General features: G+C 41.9%; 1 protein-coding gene and 1 long non-coding RNA gene across 6 annotated transcripts in view; one reads left to right on the forward strand and one right to left on the reverse strand.

Moving 5' to 3' along the window:
- The window catches only part of LOC135550744 (homeobox protein cut-like 1), a 212314-nt gene that overhangs the window by 184232 nt on the left and 9872 nt on the right, over positions 1–18210 (forward strand). For all 5 annotated transcript variants that reach the window (XM_064981831.1, XM_064981827.1, XM_064981826.1 and 2 more), the window contains 3 exons: positions 5160–5462; positions 8633–8821; positions 17835–18138. In XM_064981831.1, the coding sequence (XP_064837903.1) occupies positions 5160–5462; positions 8633–8821; positions 17835–18138 (796 nt within the window). The remainder of the gene's footprint in view (positions 1–5159; positions 5463–8632; positions 8822–17834; positions 18139–18210) is intronic.
- On the reverse strand, positions 10809–13717 carry LOC135549207 (uncharacterized). The gene is made up of 3 exons (XR_010456961.1): positions 13632–13717; positions 13238–13290; positions 10809–13109 (listed from the first exon to the last, which is right to left on the reverse strand). It is a non-coding gene; the product is annotated as an uncharacterized LOC135549207 (long non-coding RNA).

Consider the following 18210-nt stretch of genomic DNA (forward strand, 5'->3'; position numbering starts at 1 on the left):
GAAAGCAGCCTGGACCAGGTTTTCCTCTAGGATTTTGCCTGTGTTTATCGCTTACGTTTCTTTTTATTCTAATAAAAACGTCCTAGTCCTTGCTGATGACAATTATACCCATAACATCATGCAGCCACCACCATGTTAGAAAATATGAAGAGTGGTACTTAGTGTTGAATTTGCCCCAAACTTGACACTTTGTATTCAGGACATAAGTTAATTTCTTTGCCAGATTTTTGCAGTTTTACTTTAGTGCCTTATTCATTCTTTTCACTCTGTCAATTGTTTTTTTTATGTGAAAAACTCTCCAATCCTTAACGATTACTAGCATACCCATAACATGATGCTGCTTAAAAATTTGTAGAGTGGTACTCAGTAATGTGTTGTATTGGATTTGCCCCAAACAAAACACATTTTTTGCAGTATTACTTTACAACAAGGATGCATGTTTTGGAATATTTTTATTATGTACAGGATTCCATAGTTTCACTCTATCAATTAGGTTTGTATTGTGGAGTAACTGCAATGTTGTTGATCCATCCTCAGTTTTCTCCTATCACAGCCATTAAACTATAACTGTCTATAAGTCACCATTGGCCTCATGGTGAAATCCCGGAGCGGTTTTCGTCAACTGAGTTAGAAAGGACAACTGTATCTTTGTAGTGACTGGGTGTATTCATACACCATCCAAAGTGTAATTAATAACTTCACCATGCTCAAAGGGATATTCAAAAATCCGTTTGTATTTTTTACCCATTTACCAGTAGTTGCCCTTTGCAAGGCATTGTTAAACCTCCCTGGTCTTTGTGGTTGAATCTGTGTTTGAAATTCACTGCTTGACTGAGGGACCTTACAATTATTTGTATGTGTGGGGTACAGATATGAGGTAGTCATTCAAAAATAATGTTCAGCACTATTATTGCACACAGAGAGTCCTTGCAACTTATGTGACTTTTTAAGCAACATTTTACTACTGAACATATTTAGGCTTGCCGTAACAAGTAAACTTCAGCCCATGGAAAACACTCAGTATAAATAACAAGCAACATTCACTTAATTTTTCCCATACAGCAAAATGCTGGAAACCAAGCAATCAATTCTTATTGACTCAAGACATTTCAGATTTTTATTTTCTATTAATTTCTAAAAACATAATTACATTTTGACATTATGGGGTATTGTGTGTAGGCCAGTGACACAAAATCTCATTTTAAATTCTGAGCTTACCACAACAAAATGTGGAAAAGGGGTGTGAAAACTTTCTGAGGGCACTGTAGCTATGCACACGCACACACACAGTGCATTCGTAAAATATTCAGACCCCTTGACTTTCCACATTTTGTTACATTACAACCTTATTCTAAAATGTTATAAATAGTTTTTTCCCCTTCTCATCAATCTACACACAATAACCCATAACGACAAAGCAAAAACTGTTCATTTGCAAATGTGTAAAAAAAAAAAAAAACTGAAATATGAAATTAACATACAGTGGGGCAAACAAGTATTTGGTCAGCCACCAATTGTGCAAGTTCTCCCACTTAAAAAGATGAGAGAGGCCTGTAATTTTCATCATAGGTACACTTCAACTATGACAGACAAAATGAGAAAGAAAATCACATTGTAGGATTTTTAATGAATTTATTTGCAAATTATGGTGGAAAATAAGTATTTGGTCACCTACAAACAAGCAAGATTTCTGGCTCTCACAGACCTGTAACTTCTTCTTTAAGAGGCTCCTCTGTCCTCCACTCGTTACCTGTATTAATGGCACCTGTTTGAACTTGTTATCAGTATAAAAGACACCTGTCCACAACCTCAAACAGTCACACTCCAAACTCCACTATGGCCAAGACCAAAGAGCTGTCAAAGGACACTAGAAACAAAATTGTAGACCTGCACCAGGCTGGGAAGACTGAATCTGCAATAGGTAAGCAGCTTGGTTTGTAGAAATCAACTGTGGGAGCAATTATTAGGAAATGGAAGACATACAAGACCACTGATGATCTCCCTCGATCTGGGGCTCCACGCAAGATCTCACCCTGTGGGGTCAAAATGATCACAAGAACGGTGAGCAAAAATCCCAGAACCACACGGGGGGACCTGGTGAATGACCTGCAGAGAGCTGGGACCAAAGTAACAAAACCTACCATCAGTAACACACTACGCCGCCAGGGACTCAAATGCTGCAGTGCCAGACGTGTCCCCCTGCTTAAGCCAGTACGTGTCCAGGCCCGTCTGAAGTTTGCTAGAGAACATTTGGATGATCCAGAAGAAGATTGGGAGAATGTCAGATGGTCAGATGAAACCAAAATAGAACTTTTTGGTAAAAACTCAACTCGTCGTGTTTGGAGGACAAAGAATGCTGAGTTGCATCCAAAGAATACCAAACCTACTGTGAAGCATGGGGGTGAAAACATCATACTTTGGGGCTGTTTTTCTGCAAAGGGACCAGGACGACTGATCCGTGTAAAGGAAAGAGTGAATGGGGCCATGTATCGTGAGATTTTGAGTGAAAACCTCCTTCCATCAGCAAGGGCATTGAAGATAAAACGTGGCTGGGTCTTTCAGCATGACAATGATCCCAAACACACCGCCCGGGCAGCGAAGGAGTGGCTTCGTAAGAAGCATTTCAAGGTCCTGGAGTGGCCTAGCCAGTCTCCAGATCTCAACCCATAGAACATCTTTGGAGAGAGTTGAAAGTCCGTGTTGCCCATCAATAGCTCCAAAACATCACTGCTCTAGAGGAGATCTGCATGGAGGAATGGGCCAAAATACCAGCAACAGTGTGTGAAAACCTCGTGAAGACTTACAGAAAACGTTTGACCTCTGTCATTGCCAACAAAGGGTATATAACAAAGTATTGAGATAAACTTTTGTTATTGACCAAATACTTATTTTCCACCATAATTTGCAAATAAATTAATAAAAAATCCTACAATATGATTTTCTGGATTTTGTTTCTCATTTTGTCTGTCATAGTTGAAGTGTACCTATGATGAAAATTACAGGCCTCTCATCTTTTTAAGTGGGAGAACTTGCACAATTACAGCCTCAAGTCTTCTTGGGTATGACGCTACAAGCTTGGCACACCTGTATTTGGGGAGTTTCTCCCATTCTTCTTTGCAGATCCTCTCAAGCTATGTCAGGTTGGATGGGGAGATTTGCTGCACAGCTATTTTCAGTTCTCCCCAGAGATATTCGATCAGGTTCAATTCCGGGTTCTGGCTTGGTCATTCAGAGACTTGTACCGAAGCCACTCCTGCGTTGTCTTGGCTGTGTGCTTAGTGTCATTGTCCTGTTGGAAGTTGAACCTTCGCCCCAGTCTGGGGTCCTGAGCGCTCTGGAGAATGTTTTCATCAAGGATCTCTCTGTACTTTGCTCCGTTGATCATTTAATCGATCCTGACTAGTCTCCCAGTCCCTGCCGCTGAAAAACATCCCCACAGCATGACGCCGCCACCACCATGCTTCACCATAGGGATGGTGCCAGGTTTCCTCCATACGTGACACTTGGCATTCAGGCCAAAGAGTTCAATCTTGCTTTCATCAGACCAGAGAATCTTGTTTCTCATGGTCTGAGAGTCCTTTATGTGCATTTTGGCACGCTCCAAGCAGGCTGTCATGTGCCTTTTACTGAGGAGTGGCTTCCTTCGGGTCACTCTACCATAATATCCTGATTGGTGGAATGCTGCAGAGATGGTTGTCCTTCTGGAAGGTTCTCCCATCTCCACAGATGAACTCTGGAGCTCTGTCAGAGGGCCCATCAGGTTCTTGGTCACCTCCCTGACCAAGGCCCTTTTCCCACGATTGCTCCATATGGCTGGGCGGCCAGCTCTAGGAAGAGTCTTGGTGGTTCCAAACTTCTTCCATTTAAGAATGATGGAGGCCACTGTGTTCTTGGGACTTTTCAATGCTGCAGACATTTTTGGTACCCAGATCTCTACCTCAAACCAATCCTGTCTCGGAGCTCTACGGACAATTCCTTCAACTTCATGGCTTGGTTTTTGCTCTCACATGCGCTTTCAACTGTGGGACCTTATATAGACAGGTGTGTGCCTTTCCAAATCAAATCATGTCCAATCAATTGAATTTACCATAGGATGCACCTGAGCTCAATTTCGAGTCTCATAGCAAAGGGTCTGAATACTTATGTAAATAATGTTGTTGTTTTTTCGAAAAAACCTTTTCGTTTTGTCATTATGGGCTATTGTGTGTAGATTGAGGAATGTATTTTATTTAATCCATTTTAGAATAAGGCTGTAATGTAACAAAATGTGGAAAAAGTTAAAGGGTTTGAATACTTTCTGAATGCACTGTAGATATAGTTACACGCAGAGGTACACAACATCCTTACTTTTGGTAGTCACTGGCCTAGGAGTGCCAAGACCAGTGTGTTGGACATCATCAACTTGGTAGTGCTCTGAAATGTGACAAACAATTCCATTTTAATGTTCAAGTCAGAGGTTTTGTGTTCAAGTTCATTTACTCATAAAACATATACAGCCAGCATACTCACACACACACACTTATCTGATCTACTGACAGGCGCTTTCCCGTCAATGCAACTCAACGTGCACTTTTCTTACAGATGCGCAGAGAGGAAGAAAATACACGTGTGGTGATTTTCTACTCCTCTCTGCATTCTCTCGCTTTCTCTCCCTCTGCTCATCTCTGACAGACTGCTGTCTCAGGAGGATAATTTTTTGGCCGTGCAATGGGCCATCACACAGCCATTGGGTAGAGGGGGTGCTGGTGGAGATGACAGAATCACAGTGACACGTTAGCGCCAATCATTCTCTCTGTGTGTGCATGCTGGAATGACTGCCTGGTCGATGGAGCATTGGAGCGGAGTACCTGTAGCCCATATAGTTAGCTAGAGACTAGCTGATATAGACAGACAGTGTGGGGGCTAATGCAGCATGGGGGCTAGAGTTGGTGGAAACGCAGTAACAGGGCTCTTGTGAAAGGGTTACTTGTAATCAGAGAATACATTTCGGTCCAATATCAATCAATTACAAGGAAACTGCACAGCTTGACATGTTTTGATCATGTGGCTGTCCTACAGTGGTCGTGTTGCCATCTCACCTTTAACCATGTCTGTGCAGTGGCTGGTCCATCACATGTCTTTGTCTCTGACCCTTGGTTCTCTCTCTCCCGTTTCCACAGAGAACACCCCAAAGACCTCAGCCAGCTGCAGCCCAGCACCGGAGTCACCCCTCAGCTCAGCCGAGGAGTCAGTGAAGAGCTTGGGGGAGCAGGTGGGAGGAGAGGGATGTGGGGGTGGAGGAGGGTTGTCCCAGTTTCCCCTCAGGGAGCCCAGCGAGCCCTCTGAGTCCCAGCCCGGCACACCGCTGCCCGTCCCCGGTCACTCAGGTCTCAGCATCCAGGAGATGGTGGCCATGTCCCCGGAGCTGGACACCTACGTCATCACCAAGAAGGTCAAGGAAGTGCTGACTGATAACAACCTCGGTGAGTTGGAGTGGTGGAATATGCCACTCTTTCTTTCAGCAGTCACTTCTACAACTCTGTATTTTTGCTTTGACCAGCACAATGAAGACAAACCCAAATCAATGTATCCCTTATTCTCCCTGAAGTGTACAACAACGGCTACAACAAACCTCATCCACTACTAATGAGACCTGTAGCACCTGAGTGATGCCATGAGCCATTTTGTACCAGGGCAGTCACCATTGACCACACACTGGCAGTAGAGGGGTGAGGAGGGATTGCACATTGGTCCAAAGCTACAATCAGTGTCCACCAAGCAGCACAATCTCACAACAAGCATTCTTTCCTCACTGATAATAATTTGTTCCAATTATTTCTAAAAAGCCCTGGCTGAGAGTTGCAACACTTCAAACGATTAATGATGCGCCGGGTTCGGAGCGTGTCATCATTGTACACATTAGCTCCGCTCCAGAACGGGGATATGCTCTTTACCCCACCAGCGTCACACAGTGCTGCCAAGGCAGAAAGATTTAGCCAGTTTCCATGTTCCACAAGCTGGCCAGCTTGCTCATTAGCCATCCCCTCAGCTAAAATTAACCAGCCCAGCTATCAACTTCAACAACAAAGGAACAGAGAGCATAGTTTACACACTGTCCTGGGAAGACCCAAAGATGGAGCTAGCTACTATCACAGCCAGAGTAGCGGCACAATTGGGATGTGGCCCAGCTTTAAGCCTGAGTTTTTCCTGGTTAGCCTCTGAGCCAGTTGGATTTAATGAGTCACTTATCTGTTTATTATGGTTAAAGGTATAATCTTTAGTTGCTACAAACACATTTTTTTACTCCAATGTTTGTAAACGATGTAAATATATACAAACCCTGTATAGCCTTAAAACATGGTTCAAACTATACTTTTGATTTATGGGATGGCCAGTCCTTGCTTCTATACCTCTGCTAGGAATTTGAGAATGGTTACATTTCTCCAGGCCCATCCCTCAGCTTTCACCAAAACAGAGGCAGGCTTTGGTATTGTTTCAACTAAGGATTCTAGCTTTAATAGTTACAGTTTGGTTGGTACATTACCAGTGAAACAGGCTCAAGCAGCATAGTGGAGACTTATCCAGTCCTTTCACCTATGGCTGGCCTTAATTCCTTAGGAAAGGAGATGAGGAACACAAGCAATTTTAGAGTATTGGGCTAAAGCCTGGTTGCCATAGGACTGCTCTCCGCATCACGCTCTGACTGCTCAATTAGCCCCACAGAGAATTGTCTCCCTCCCTCCCATCACTGTTTCCTAGACCTGGCCGCAGCTCAATCCCCCCCCCACTCCCCCCTACTGTGAGGTGGCCAGGACCAGTGATGGATGGTGTCGTTTAGCAGCTCCCTTCAGCCAAACTCACAGAGATCGGGCCAAATCACTTCCATGTCTGTCAGCTACAGTAGCCTTACTGTAGCACTGCACCCTCTTGGCCAGGTTGTTCTAAAATACAATGTGTTTTCACTAGCTCCCCTGGATAACTAAAGGTAATACAAATAGTAATATGTTTAGCCTACTAGCCTAGTCTGTCTTCTACCTGATATAGCCCAGGCATATTGGGACAATATTAGGCAAACTGCACTGAGATTGGACCAAATACTCCCATGTTCACCAAAACAACTAGCCACTATCCTTAATATCGGTAAGGCAACAAAAAATGTTAGATTCACACTGACACAGATGACGCACACAACCAAATCAGATTTCTTACATGACTCAATGTTATTTTGTTTCACACAGTTTAGGAAATATGGGCACAAAGGGTGCCTCTCAATGAACATGTTTACCCCTGCTGATTGCACCTACATCTAATAATTTTCAATGGTACATTCTATTATGTGGTGGTCCACAATATGTCTTTTCTAATGTGCTGTGATTTATGACAATGGAATTGTGTGATATGATTTAGACCCACATGGGTTATTTAGAATAGATGAACAAGTTCACCCTTGTACTTTACTTTACTTTAATACATAGACTGAGATCCACAGGGCTGCTGTGTGCATCACGGCATCCAATTGAATGCGATAAGAATGCAGTTGGAGCTGTGTGCGTATTTGTAACATTTCCATGTGTAATATAAGTGAGAGAGAATGTATGTGTTCAGCGCACAAACAAAGCTCTGTAGGAGTCAGTGAGAGGAGGAAACTGTAAAGCAGCCCTTCCATCTCACACCCAAGAGATTCTCTCAGCGGGACTGGCGTCACCTGTTCCGTCTCCCAGCCCCATGCTGTCTACTCATCCACTTCTCTTCTCTTTAGAGGAACTGCTCCCCAAATCCCAGCGCCTTTCAGTAGCGCTTCACATCTTAGCCTCTCTCTCTTTCTCTCCGCTACGCTGCCTGCCTGCCTGCGTTTGTTCAGCCGCCCGACATTCAGCTCACCTGCATAAAAAACAGTGTGAGAAGCACAGGGTAGAGCAACACAACCCCCCTCCTTGCTGCCAAAGGCATGTTTGAGGGGTCCCCTGGGATATAGTGGGGGGAAATAGAGCTCCGCAGCGCTCTGCGTGAGAGCTCGCAAGCTTTGAAGCCTTTCAAGAACCTGGGATTCTGCTGTGGTGAATGTTTATGCTGCGAACAGAGAGGGAGACCTTGGTGCTTGTTTTTTATTTATTTATGTGAATCCAGACCTTTTTTTATGCCTTTAAAACAACTCAGGCGCTCAAACGCCAGTCAAAGACTATTTAAACTGTTTCTTCTCTGAGTGAAGTCAGCCACAGTTGCAGCAGACAAAATGCTGCCAACTTCTGATGGCAAGTTTTCAATGCCGCCCTCCCCCGTACCTCGGAAACTTAAAGAATGTGTAGCGTTGATGCGTGTTCATGCAAGGAATTCAAGTTTATTCCAATAGCAAGCAAAGTGAAAAAAAGGCTTTTAAATGTTGACAGTAGTACATGTCCTAATTCTAATCCTTTTCAAATAGATTTTCAGGTACTGTTTAAGTTGAACACGTGTTTTTCTTCTGAGTATTGCTCTGTCCATGCTTCAGCTGGTTTACAGTTTTAGTTTTTTGTAAAAAAAAAAAGTGTAACCTTGATTCATATTAACCTACAACATGTCAATCATACAATGTATTCCTGATTCTACTGGCCTTCTAGTGACTACCTTCTCTATCCCTCTCTCAGTGTGGATATAACCCCTCCTCTCTCCCCAGGTCAGCGTCTGTTTGGGGAGACCATCTTGGGTCTGACCCAGGGCTCAGTGTCTGACCTGCTGGCGAGGCCCAAGCCCTGGCACAAGCTCAGTCTGAAGGGACGTGAGCCCTTCGTCCGCATGCAGCTCTGGCTTCAGGATCCACGCAATGTGGAGAAACTCATGGACATGAAACGCATGGAGAAGAAAGGTAATCCTTCTTTCCTCCCCTCTCTATTTTTAGTGTTCTTTACCTCCCGTCCTACCTCAACTCTGTAACCAGTTCTACATCACCCCCTAACCTCGCCCATACGACAGTGTGCCATTTGCCCCGCCTTGTGCTCTGACAGTTTAGGCAGAATTTGTGCCTCATTTTCCTTGGATAGGATTTGGAGTTGGGCATTAGTGTGTCCTATGTCCTGTCCTTGTAACTTAGACAGATACTAGGATAGAAAGAACAGTCTTTGTACACTGATCTAGCTCCTGGATAGCTACCTCCATAGGCCATATTTTTACCCACCAACATCAGTCGTCGTCGTCGTCCCCCAGGATCGTGCCATATCCTCAAGGCCGCCATGCTACCCTCGTAAACGGAAGTAAAGAATACTGTAAAATGAGATGGAGCAAGAGAGCAATCTAGCCAACAAGAGAAAGGAAGAGGAATAGTGATTGCTCTTTTTCTTCCTCTAATAGCCCAGATGTGTCTCTGGGCTGCCGTGTCAAACAGCCCATGCCCAGAGCTTCTGGTTAAAAAGAAAAAGGGGAGATGTGTGTGTGTCGGAAGAGCGGGGGGTGGGGGGGGGTATGTGTTTCTCAATGCTGTCGAGATCGATCTGGGTGTGAGACGTCAACGCTCTCATCAGACATGACAGGCCCCAATCTCTCCGGGGTACACTTATTCAAAGTCCAATGCACTCATCAGAGCCCTCTTTTCTCCCCTTCCACCGACTTCCCACTCTCTGAAAGCTAAGTGAACATTCTTGGAGTGATTAGGCCTATTTAACACTTCTCCCAGGGTATCATCATTACTGGTCCTTCTTTGGGGCTGGGGCTGACGCTAGGCTACTTATGAGTCAATGCCCAGCCTGCAGGGGTATGTGTGGGTTAGCGTAGCATGGAGGCTAACCTCTGGGAGCCTCATCATCAGCCAGCTAATGCTAGGGCCTGGAAGTTATTTTCCCTGCCTCAAGACCAAATCAAATGAAAAGTGTGGTTGTTTTTACGCACGTGTACACGCTTGAAATAGAAAGCACAGGAGTGAGCAGGAGAAAGCTGACGGGCTGTGAGCATCAACGGCGTCATAGTGTGTAAATTTCTCAAGTTTACGCGGATCAATGTTGGTAAAATAAGCAGATAAATTGAATGGTTCATTTGTAGAAAAGAGGAATTGTTTTGATCTTCCATATGCTAAGTAGACTAAATATGTAGTTTAAAATGTGTTGGGCTGTAAGCTAAGGTTTATCAGTCAGATAGGCTGCAATTGTTTTAAAATATGCAGCCTACCTGTGTTGATTTTCGACCATTGGCATACAGCCTAGGCAGGCTACGGCTGGGAAACTCGAGGAACCCCGATTTCAAGAGAGAATACTGTTATGTAGTCAAATGGGACTAGCTAAATTCTTTATAAACTGCTTGGGTGTACTAGCTACAACTCTAATGTTTGTAAGCTGACATAACTGTTTAGTGCAGGTAGTTTTGTGCAAATTTTGAGGCCGTTGATGGCGTCTCTCCGTGTGATTTTGGCGGTCCATATGTCATTAAAATATCTAATGTCATTATCTATGAAATAAATAAGAGGGACAATTCCGGTTTCATGTATTTAGTCTAACAGGCACACTGTGATAGAGAAAACAACTATATTACAGACAAGACAGAACTGTCCAATCTGAACAGCCATTCAGTGGTCCTGCTAGAATAAGAGCAGAAGAGCAGCAAAATGTAAAAAAACATAGACAATAGTATATGTGAAATACTTAACAACATAATAAAGAAATAAGATTATGATGAGATGGGTAACTACATAATATACTTACAGTGGGGCAAAAAAGTATTTAGTCAGCCACCAATTGTGCAAGTTCTCCCACTTAAAAAGATGAGAGGCCTGTAATTTTCATCATAGGTACACTTCAACTATGACAGACAAAATGAGAAAAAAATCCAGAAAATCACATTGTAGGATTTTTAATGAATTTATTTGCAAATTATGGTGGAAAATAAGTATTTGGTCAATAAACAAAAGTTTATCTCAATACTCAATACGGTTATACCCTTTGTTGGCAGTGACAGAGGTCAAACGTTTTCTGTAAGTCTTCACAAGGTATCCACAGACTGTTGCTGGTATTTTGGCCCATTCCTCCATGCAGATCTCCTCTAGAGCAGTGATGTTTTGGGGCTGTTGCTGGGCAACACGGACTTTCAACTGCCTCCAAAGATCTTCTATGGGGTTGAGATCTGGAGACTGGCTAGGCCACTCCAGGACCTTGAAATGACCTGCAGAGAGCTGGGACCAAAGTAACAAAGCCTACCATCAGTAACACGCTACGCTGCCAGGGACTCAAATCCACTGTATACCAACCTAATCTGTATATTTCTTCAGAAGAATGTATTTTCTTCAGGATTGCTCTGTCTTTGGCCATGAACTCCTGGCAGGGGAGGTTGAAGTTTGTCTTCACAGTAAGCATTAATGGTAGGAACAGTGAACCTATTTCTTTTTGATGTCCATTTATCCTTCATTTGGGAGAACACTCTCTCGACTGGTGCATTACTTCCAGGTAAGCACATGACAACAGAAGCTAATCTAGCCAGGTTAGTGTGTGGGATGTCATTCTCTTTGAAGTGGGTAACCACCGTGCTCAATCTCTGACAAAGCGGTGTCTCAGATGTTTTCCATTCTTCAAGCGATCCCCCCTTTAGGATTTCTTGCAGGCCAGTAACCTCGTCAAACAATGCATCCTCATTGATGGTCACATTGGGGAATATTTCCTGCAGTGTGGCTACTGCCTTCTGGATCTCTTCACGCTGAGCTTGTCTCATTTTAAAAATGCAATGGAAATCTTTTAGATTATCTGTGTGCTTTCCCCATTCTTGCAAGTAGTTCACAGCCGTAGTAAAGAATGATTGGGATGTTTTGAGAAAGCTCTCTTTAAACATTGCTCTCTCAGAAGTCCTCTGACCAAAACTGGAATGAAGTTGTCATCACGTCTTGCAGTCAATTTTGCCTCAACGTTTCACAGAATTGCAGCTGACTCCACAGCACAGCGGTCCTGGCCTTCAAGCATCTTGATCGTGTCACAGAATACAGTCCGGTTTCCATGGACAAAGGCCAGCCAAAGTTCAGTCAGTGGATCTTCGAACATTGTTCGCAGGACAACAGAGCATTTGAAGGTGAAAGAAAAAAGGATTTCAATGGCACATTTTCAGCACTCTTTCTAGAGCAGGGAGCATGGACAGCCAGAGAACATTGCTGTGTCCTGAAATGTTATGATACTCCTGGCCAACAAACTCACAAAAGCTCTTCAGTCTTTCTACTCTGACGGTGAAAATATCCAAATATCTTTGTAAGCAGGTACTCAACATCAAGGGGAATCATATCCAAGGCTGTTCTGGCCATCTTATTAATGATGTGGGCAGGACAACCTAAGCCAATCACCTCCCGCTGCAGAGCATTTTTAACTTTAGTATGGACATTGACCCTCCCCAGCCTATTCAGTCCTCCAAAGTTGGTATTTGTGTTGTCGGTAGAGAATGCCACGACTTTGTTTTCCAGGTAAAAATTTTGGATGACCCCCAGGACCTCAGCTGCAATTTCCTCTGCTGTTTCTCCTTTCAATTCAACAAAATCAAGCAGTTTTGTTTCCACAGATGCTGCCATTATATCTTACAATATCTGACTACTATTGGCAGCAGCTTTACATGTCCATGATTGGACGCATCAATGGACAGGGACACATTCAACCTGGTCTAGGTCCTGTGTTACCAAAGTAGTTACCCATGGTGCTAACACATTACTCACTATGGTGTCACATTTTGTCCTAGGACATGTAAGCTTTGGCTCATAAAGCTTCTGTGTCAGTTGTGCTGTGCAGTCCATAGATCTGTAACTATGATTGTGTTGCATAGTGTGGTATGCAAAGACCCTCCTGCACAGCTAAATCATATTCTTCTTGGAAAGGCTCTACCTTCTTGAAGAATGTGGTGACAGAGGGCATACCAACACGGGCAATCAGAGGCTTTATGCTTTTTTGTCTGTTGATGTTCTACCACTGCCGTTCTTCCCCCTGCTGCCAATTGAAAAATAGGAATTACAAAGGGTGCCGTGAACCATTCAATCGTCTTGACCTGAGCGTATAAATGGAAATTCTCTCATGTTGTCATTAAAATGGCATTTCCGTTTCCACTCTGCTCTTCGTCACTCTTCTTAGTCTCTTAACTTTTTCTTCTCCTCCAATCTTTCTCCTCTTCTTCACTCATCTTCCTCATTCTTCTCCTTCCTCTCCAATCTTTAATAATAAATAGTACACTATTAGATAAAATACTTGACAGATTCCTATTGCTTGCCTCATTTTTGTATTTTATCTCAACATTGTTTGGAATAATAAATTGTCAGGCTCTGTAATCATATCTTTACCTTTCCTCCTCTATCTCTTTCACTCTTCCTATCCAGTCTTCCTCCTCTCCACTCTATAACAGAAAACATTATTCTAATGTTATCCATGAAAATGTCATTATATTTTCACACTACTTATTATAATGCCAAACTATTAGAATTGTAATCTACAAATAAATATTATCATAATTAATTTTGCATTCATTTAATACAAAGTCATATTTTCCAAATAGCCCATCCACTGCACGTTTACATGTGATTTCTTTTTAACCTAGCTACCATGACAGTAGCTAGCTAACTTAGTCTACATAGCTAACTTTAGCTAGCATAACCTTATAGAGCAGGTAATCTATCTATACAATAAATTGTGACATTATAACATCACTAGCTAGTATCTCAAACGATTGTAACTTACCTGGTTTGAAAATAAGTTTGTGGTGATGCTGTGGATTCACTTGACACTTGCTAGCTTCTGGCTGAGTTTTGCACTGCAGTTTTCTCTAAAACTAGCGCGAGCAAGTAGTTAGTAGAAGAAGAAGAGTGAATGAAGCTGCTATAGCGAGCAGCCCCCTCTGTTGGCCAAAACAAGCACAACACGATTGAGACGTCAACTGCTAGGCTCTGCTGCCCCGGTCTTTCTTAGAATGTAAAATATTATTTCACTTTGCGGTCCGTTTTTTACGCACAGTTAAAAATGGGGACATTTCCTTGGACAGATCCACCCGGGGACAGGCCACCAAAAACGGGGACTGTCTATGCTATATATATATATGAAGACATATGGGTCTTTCTTGAATTGTGGGTGAATTGTGGGTCATATGGGTCTTTCTTGAATTGTGGTGGCATTTGCATTCCGTGCCTTTGCAACCATGAAAAACACATAAAAAACACATGAAAATTACAAATAGTTACACAATTTTGTTTATATTGAACTGTTTTTTTAATGATAAAACATAATGCAAGTCCTTTATACTGCAAAACGTTGTTTATGTGTTGTTTAAAGCACGTTACACATCACTACTGGTACAAGCCAGAGGTGTACTGACATGTTTTGGGGATTTAAAGATATCTATTATCTTGAAGGCTAGAAAGTGAACAAAAGTATTTAATACATTGTAAATAAAGAAATATTTCATACAATAAAAATAAAGACCATTTTAAATAACTTTTTTTACTAGTATAATGTGTGTCCCTCAGTTTTATTTAATTAGCGTTACTGCCTTGAAAATCAGGATATAGGATATACAAGAACCTTGATCATTCTCTCAAAGGGCAAACTGTTATCGGGGAGGGGTCTATATTAAATAAAATGATAAACTAATCACAACCTTTTAGTATGTCATATATTTGAGGATTCCATTGATAGTGTGGTGTGTCTACATCTAGTGTCACTTGGTGTTACTCAATGTAAATTAAGCGAAATAACGTTGTGAGAAAAATGATTAATCATATTCACTTTAGTAAATTATTTTTAAAGTAATGATGATTTGAGCGTTTGTGGCCTCTACCTCAGAAAATCGTGTACATTTTTTCTAAAATGTATGGAGGACCAAACATAATTAAATGAATTCATTCATTCATTCACTCATTAATAAATGCACACATAAATAAATAAATGCGCATACAAAAATATAAATAAATACACATAAATAGATAAATCATTATTTAAGTAATTAATCTCACTTTCATTTATTTTATACATTTTTTTTATTTCTTCAGATGCAACCAGGGTTTTGGTTATAATGTCCTGGTACTTAGTAAAGTTCATGATGCCAATGCCGTTTATCAAACTCCAGGTGGTGCTATGTCAGATGACATGAAAATATAACTCTTTGGCCACGCACACCAGTGGTGGGTTTGGCGTTGGAAAAACAGAAGCATATGTGGTAGGGCTGGGCGGTATGGTCTGAAAATATTTTTTGTCAAATTGCTATGTTGATAAAAAATAAAAACGTTTTCTCTAAGTAAGCTTTGTTTTAGAATTAAAGGTCATATACACTGCATTTCAAATGGTCAGCAATAATTTAATAAATTCAGGTCTTGTGAAATTATACGTAGGCCAAATATAAGCCTTCCACCAGACACACTAAAAATGTAAATATATTATCAAAATAGTTTAACCTGCTTTTTTTGCAATCACTGATCTGTCTTTCAAGTATGTCTATGAAAATGCCCTTTTTTGTTAGAAATTGAACCCAAACCATGAACCCGAACCTAATAATGACTAACTACTTGTAGAAGGCATTATAGAAAATGAACACAGGTCTCATAAATAATCTCTCACACGCAAGCACACATGCTAGTGAGTAGCCAGCTAATCTTTATATTTCAAGTTTAGCCAACTTGGATCTATTTGCTGGCTAACAAGGTAGAACAGTTGAATTGTTATGAACACACCCTTCTATCCATCTCAACTGTTTAAACAGTATGTTAGCCTGTCCACTTTGTTCAGATGTTGAAATCAAGTGGCCTACCTTATTTTTCAGAACGAGAGCGAGTTGCCAATTCCTTATGTAATTGTGTTTTATGATGATTTCACATTTATAAAACACAGACTAAACAGCTAGTATAACAGTCTTTGGCTAAAATGCTGCTAGCGGTACTTGGTACCGCAATGCCGCGCTCAACAAACTTAGCATTCATTTTCCAGAATCAATGGTCATTGATACTCCTGTTTTAGTAGTGTCTGCTCTGTGTACAATTTGTTGTGTTGAGGCATAAAAAGGGTATCATTAGAAGGTTAACATCTCCTCTATTACAGTAAAATAACGTCTCAATGTGTTTCGGTGTCCATATGACCATTCTGCTGGACCAAACCCGTGTATGTGTGTGCGTGTGTGTGTGTGTGTGCGTGTGTGTGTGTGTGTGTGTGTGTGTGTGTGTGTGTGTGTGTGTGTGTGTGTGTGTGTGTGTGTGTGTGTGTGTGTGTGTGTGTGTGTGTGTGTGTGTGTGTAAACCATAGAGGAAGATGTGAAGCGCTAAAAACTGTCCAAAATAATCCCAATGCGTCTCTATGGGCTTATTTTGGACCTAAGCTTTTCCCCTGCCTGCCTGCCTTTGGAACAACATCTCCCATTGTTAGGGCGGAGACATGCATCTTGTCATTATATACAGTTCTCTGGTGTAAACAGGAAGGTGCATATAGCACAGAAGGAGCGAAGGACACAATACCAAAAAGACAACATGAGAACAAGCAGATATAAACGGTCATAAAAAAAAATGTTAAAAAAGACATTGCGATACAGGTATTTGGAATATTGCGCACAAACATACCTTCAAATGAATTTGATATATCTCCCAGCCCTAACCTACAGTAAAATATGGTGGTGGATCTTTGATGTTATGGGGCTAATTTGCTTACACTGGTCCTGGGGCCCTTGTTAAGGTCAACGTCATCATGAACTTGACTAAGTACCAGGACATTTTAGCCAAAAACCTGCTTGCCTCTGCAAGGAGGCTGACACTTGGCTACAAGTGGATCTTCCTCAAGACAATAACCCCAAGCACTAATCAAAATCCACAAAAATAGTTAGTTTACCACAAAATCAACATTTTGCAATGGCCATCTCAGTTTCCAGACTTGAACCTCATTGAAAACTTGTGGTTTGAATTGAAGAGGGCAGTCCATTAGATCTGGAAAGATTCTCTACAGAGAAATGGTCCAATATCCTTCCCAACGTGTTCTCCAATCTCATAAAACAGTTTAGGAAAAAAGTATTGATAACAGGGATGCCAATCATTTTTACCCCTATATTTATTTTGTTGTTAAACAAAATCTCTTTCTCTGAAAAATTGTATACATATAAAATAATTTCATTTAAAAAAAACATTGAAGCATACAATATAGTTCAGAATTTGTATTATTTATTTATTTATTTTTTCCTCATCATTTTTCAAGGGTGCCAATAATTATGGACCTGACTGTATGTAAAGAAACATTTATGAATTCTGGTCAGCATTTTTGTATTTCCTTGCTCATTTATTTATGTATATTTATGTATTAATTTAATTGTAATTATAGCAGGTTTGGTCCTCCATACAAATGCCACATAATTCAAGAATGACCCATATAATAAAACATGTTTCTATTTTTGGTCCATAATGTGACTTGTGTGACTTCCGTGTCACACATGCCATGTAAACATGTTTAAACATATCAAGTACGAGAAAATATGGGTTGTTAGAGGTGCAGGTTCTATGGTAACCTTACCACCCATGTTGTCTTGTGAGTGAGTTAGCGTCTCCTGAGTATTTATGTGGTAACAATGCCCCCTGGTGGTAATATATGCATTTGATTTTTGTGTTTCTTGTATTGGTGTATTTAGCTATGGCATCTGCCTGTGAGCCTTATAAAAGATCACATCGACATGTGTTGTATGTTGAAATGGAATGCTGTTATATTTCAATTGCTGTGGACAGATAAAATTTCACTGTCATGTTGCTTGTATGAATTTAAAGCAGAATTAAAGATAACATATTTTCATTTGTCAGGCCTGTGTGCAGCCCTGTCAGGCAAGTCTACATGGCATCCTCATGATTTAGTTAACCCTTCCGTCTCTTTATAGAGGACTCACACACTTTTAACCCTTTCCCCTCCCGTCTCTCCTCTCCCCGCCAGCCTACATGAAGCGGCGCCACAGCTCGGTGAGCGAGAGCCAGACTGCGGACAGTGGGGGCTTGTCAGGGGGAGACTTCAGCCAGGGGGGCAGCCCCCAACACGGCCTCGGCCACCACCTGCACCAGCAACAGCCCCCCCAGCAGCACCTGAAGAAGGCTCGTGTGGTGCTGGCCCCCGAGGAGAAGGAGGCCCTGAAGAGGGCCTATCAGCAGAAGCCCTACCCCTCGCCCAAGACCATCGAGGAGCTGGCGTCACAGCTCAACCTCAAGACCAGCACCGTCATCAACTGGTTCCACAACTATAGGTGGGTGGAGAGGAACTGGGAGAAGTCTGGAAATGGATGCAGACCTGGGTCCAAATATTTTTTTGTCACTCT

The sequence above is a fragment of the Oncorhynchus masou genome, chromosome 12, assembly GCF_036934945.1.
Source record: "Oncorhynchus masou masou isolate Uvic2021 chromosome 12, UVic_Omas_1.1, whole genome shotgun sequence".
NCBI classification, from domain to species: domain Eukaryota; kingdom Metazoa; phylum Chordata; class Actinopteri; order Salmoniformes; family Salmonidae; genus Oncorhynchus; species Oncorhynchus masou.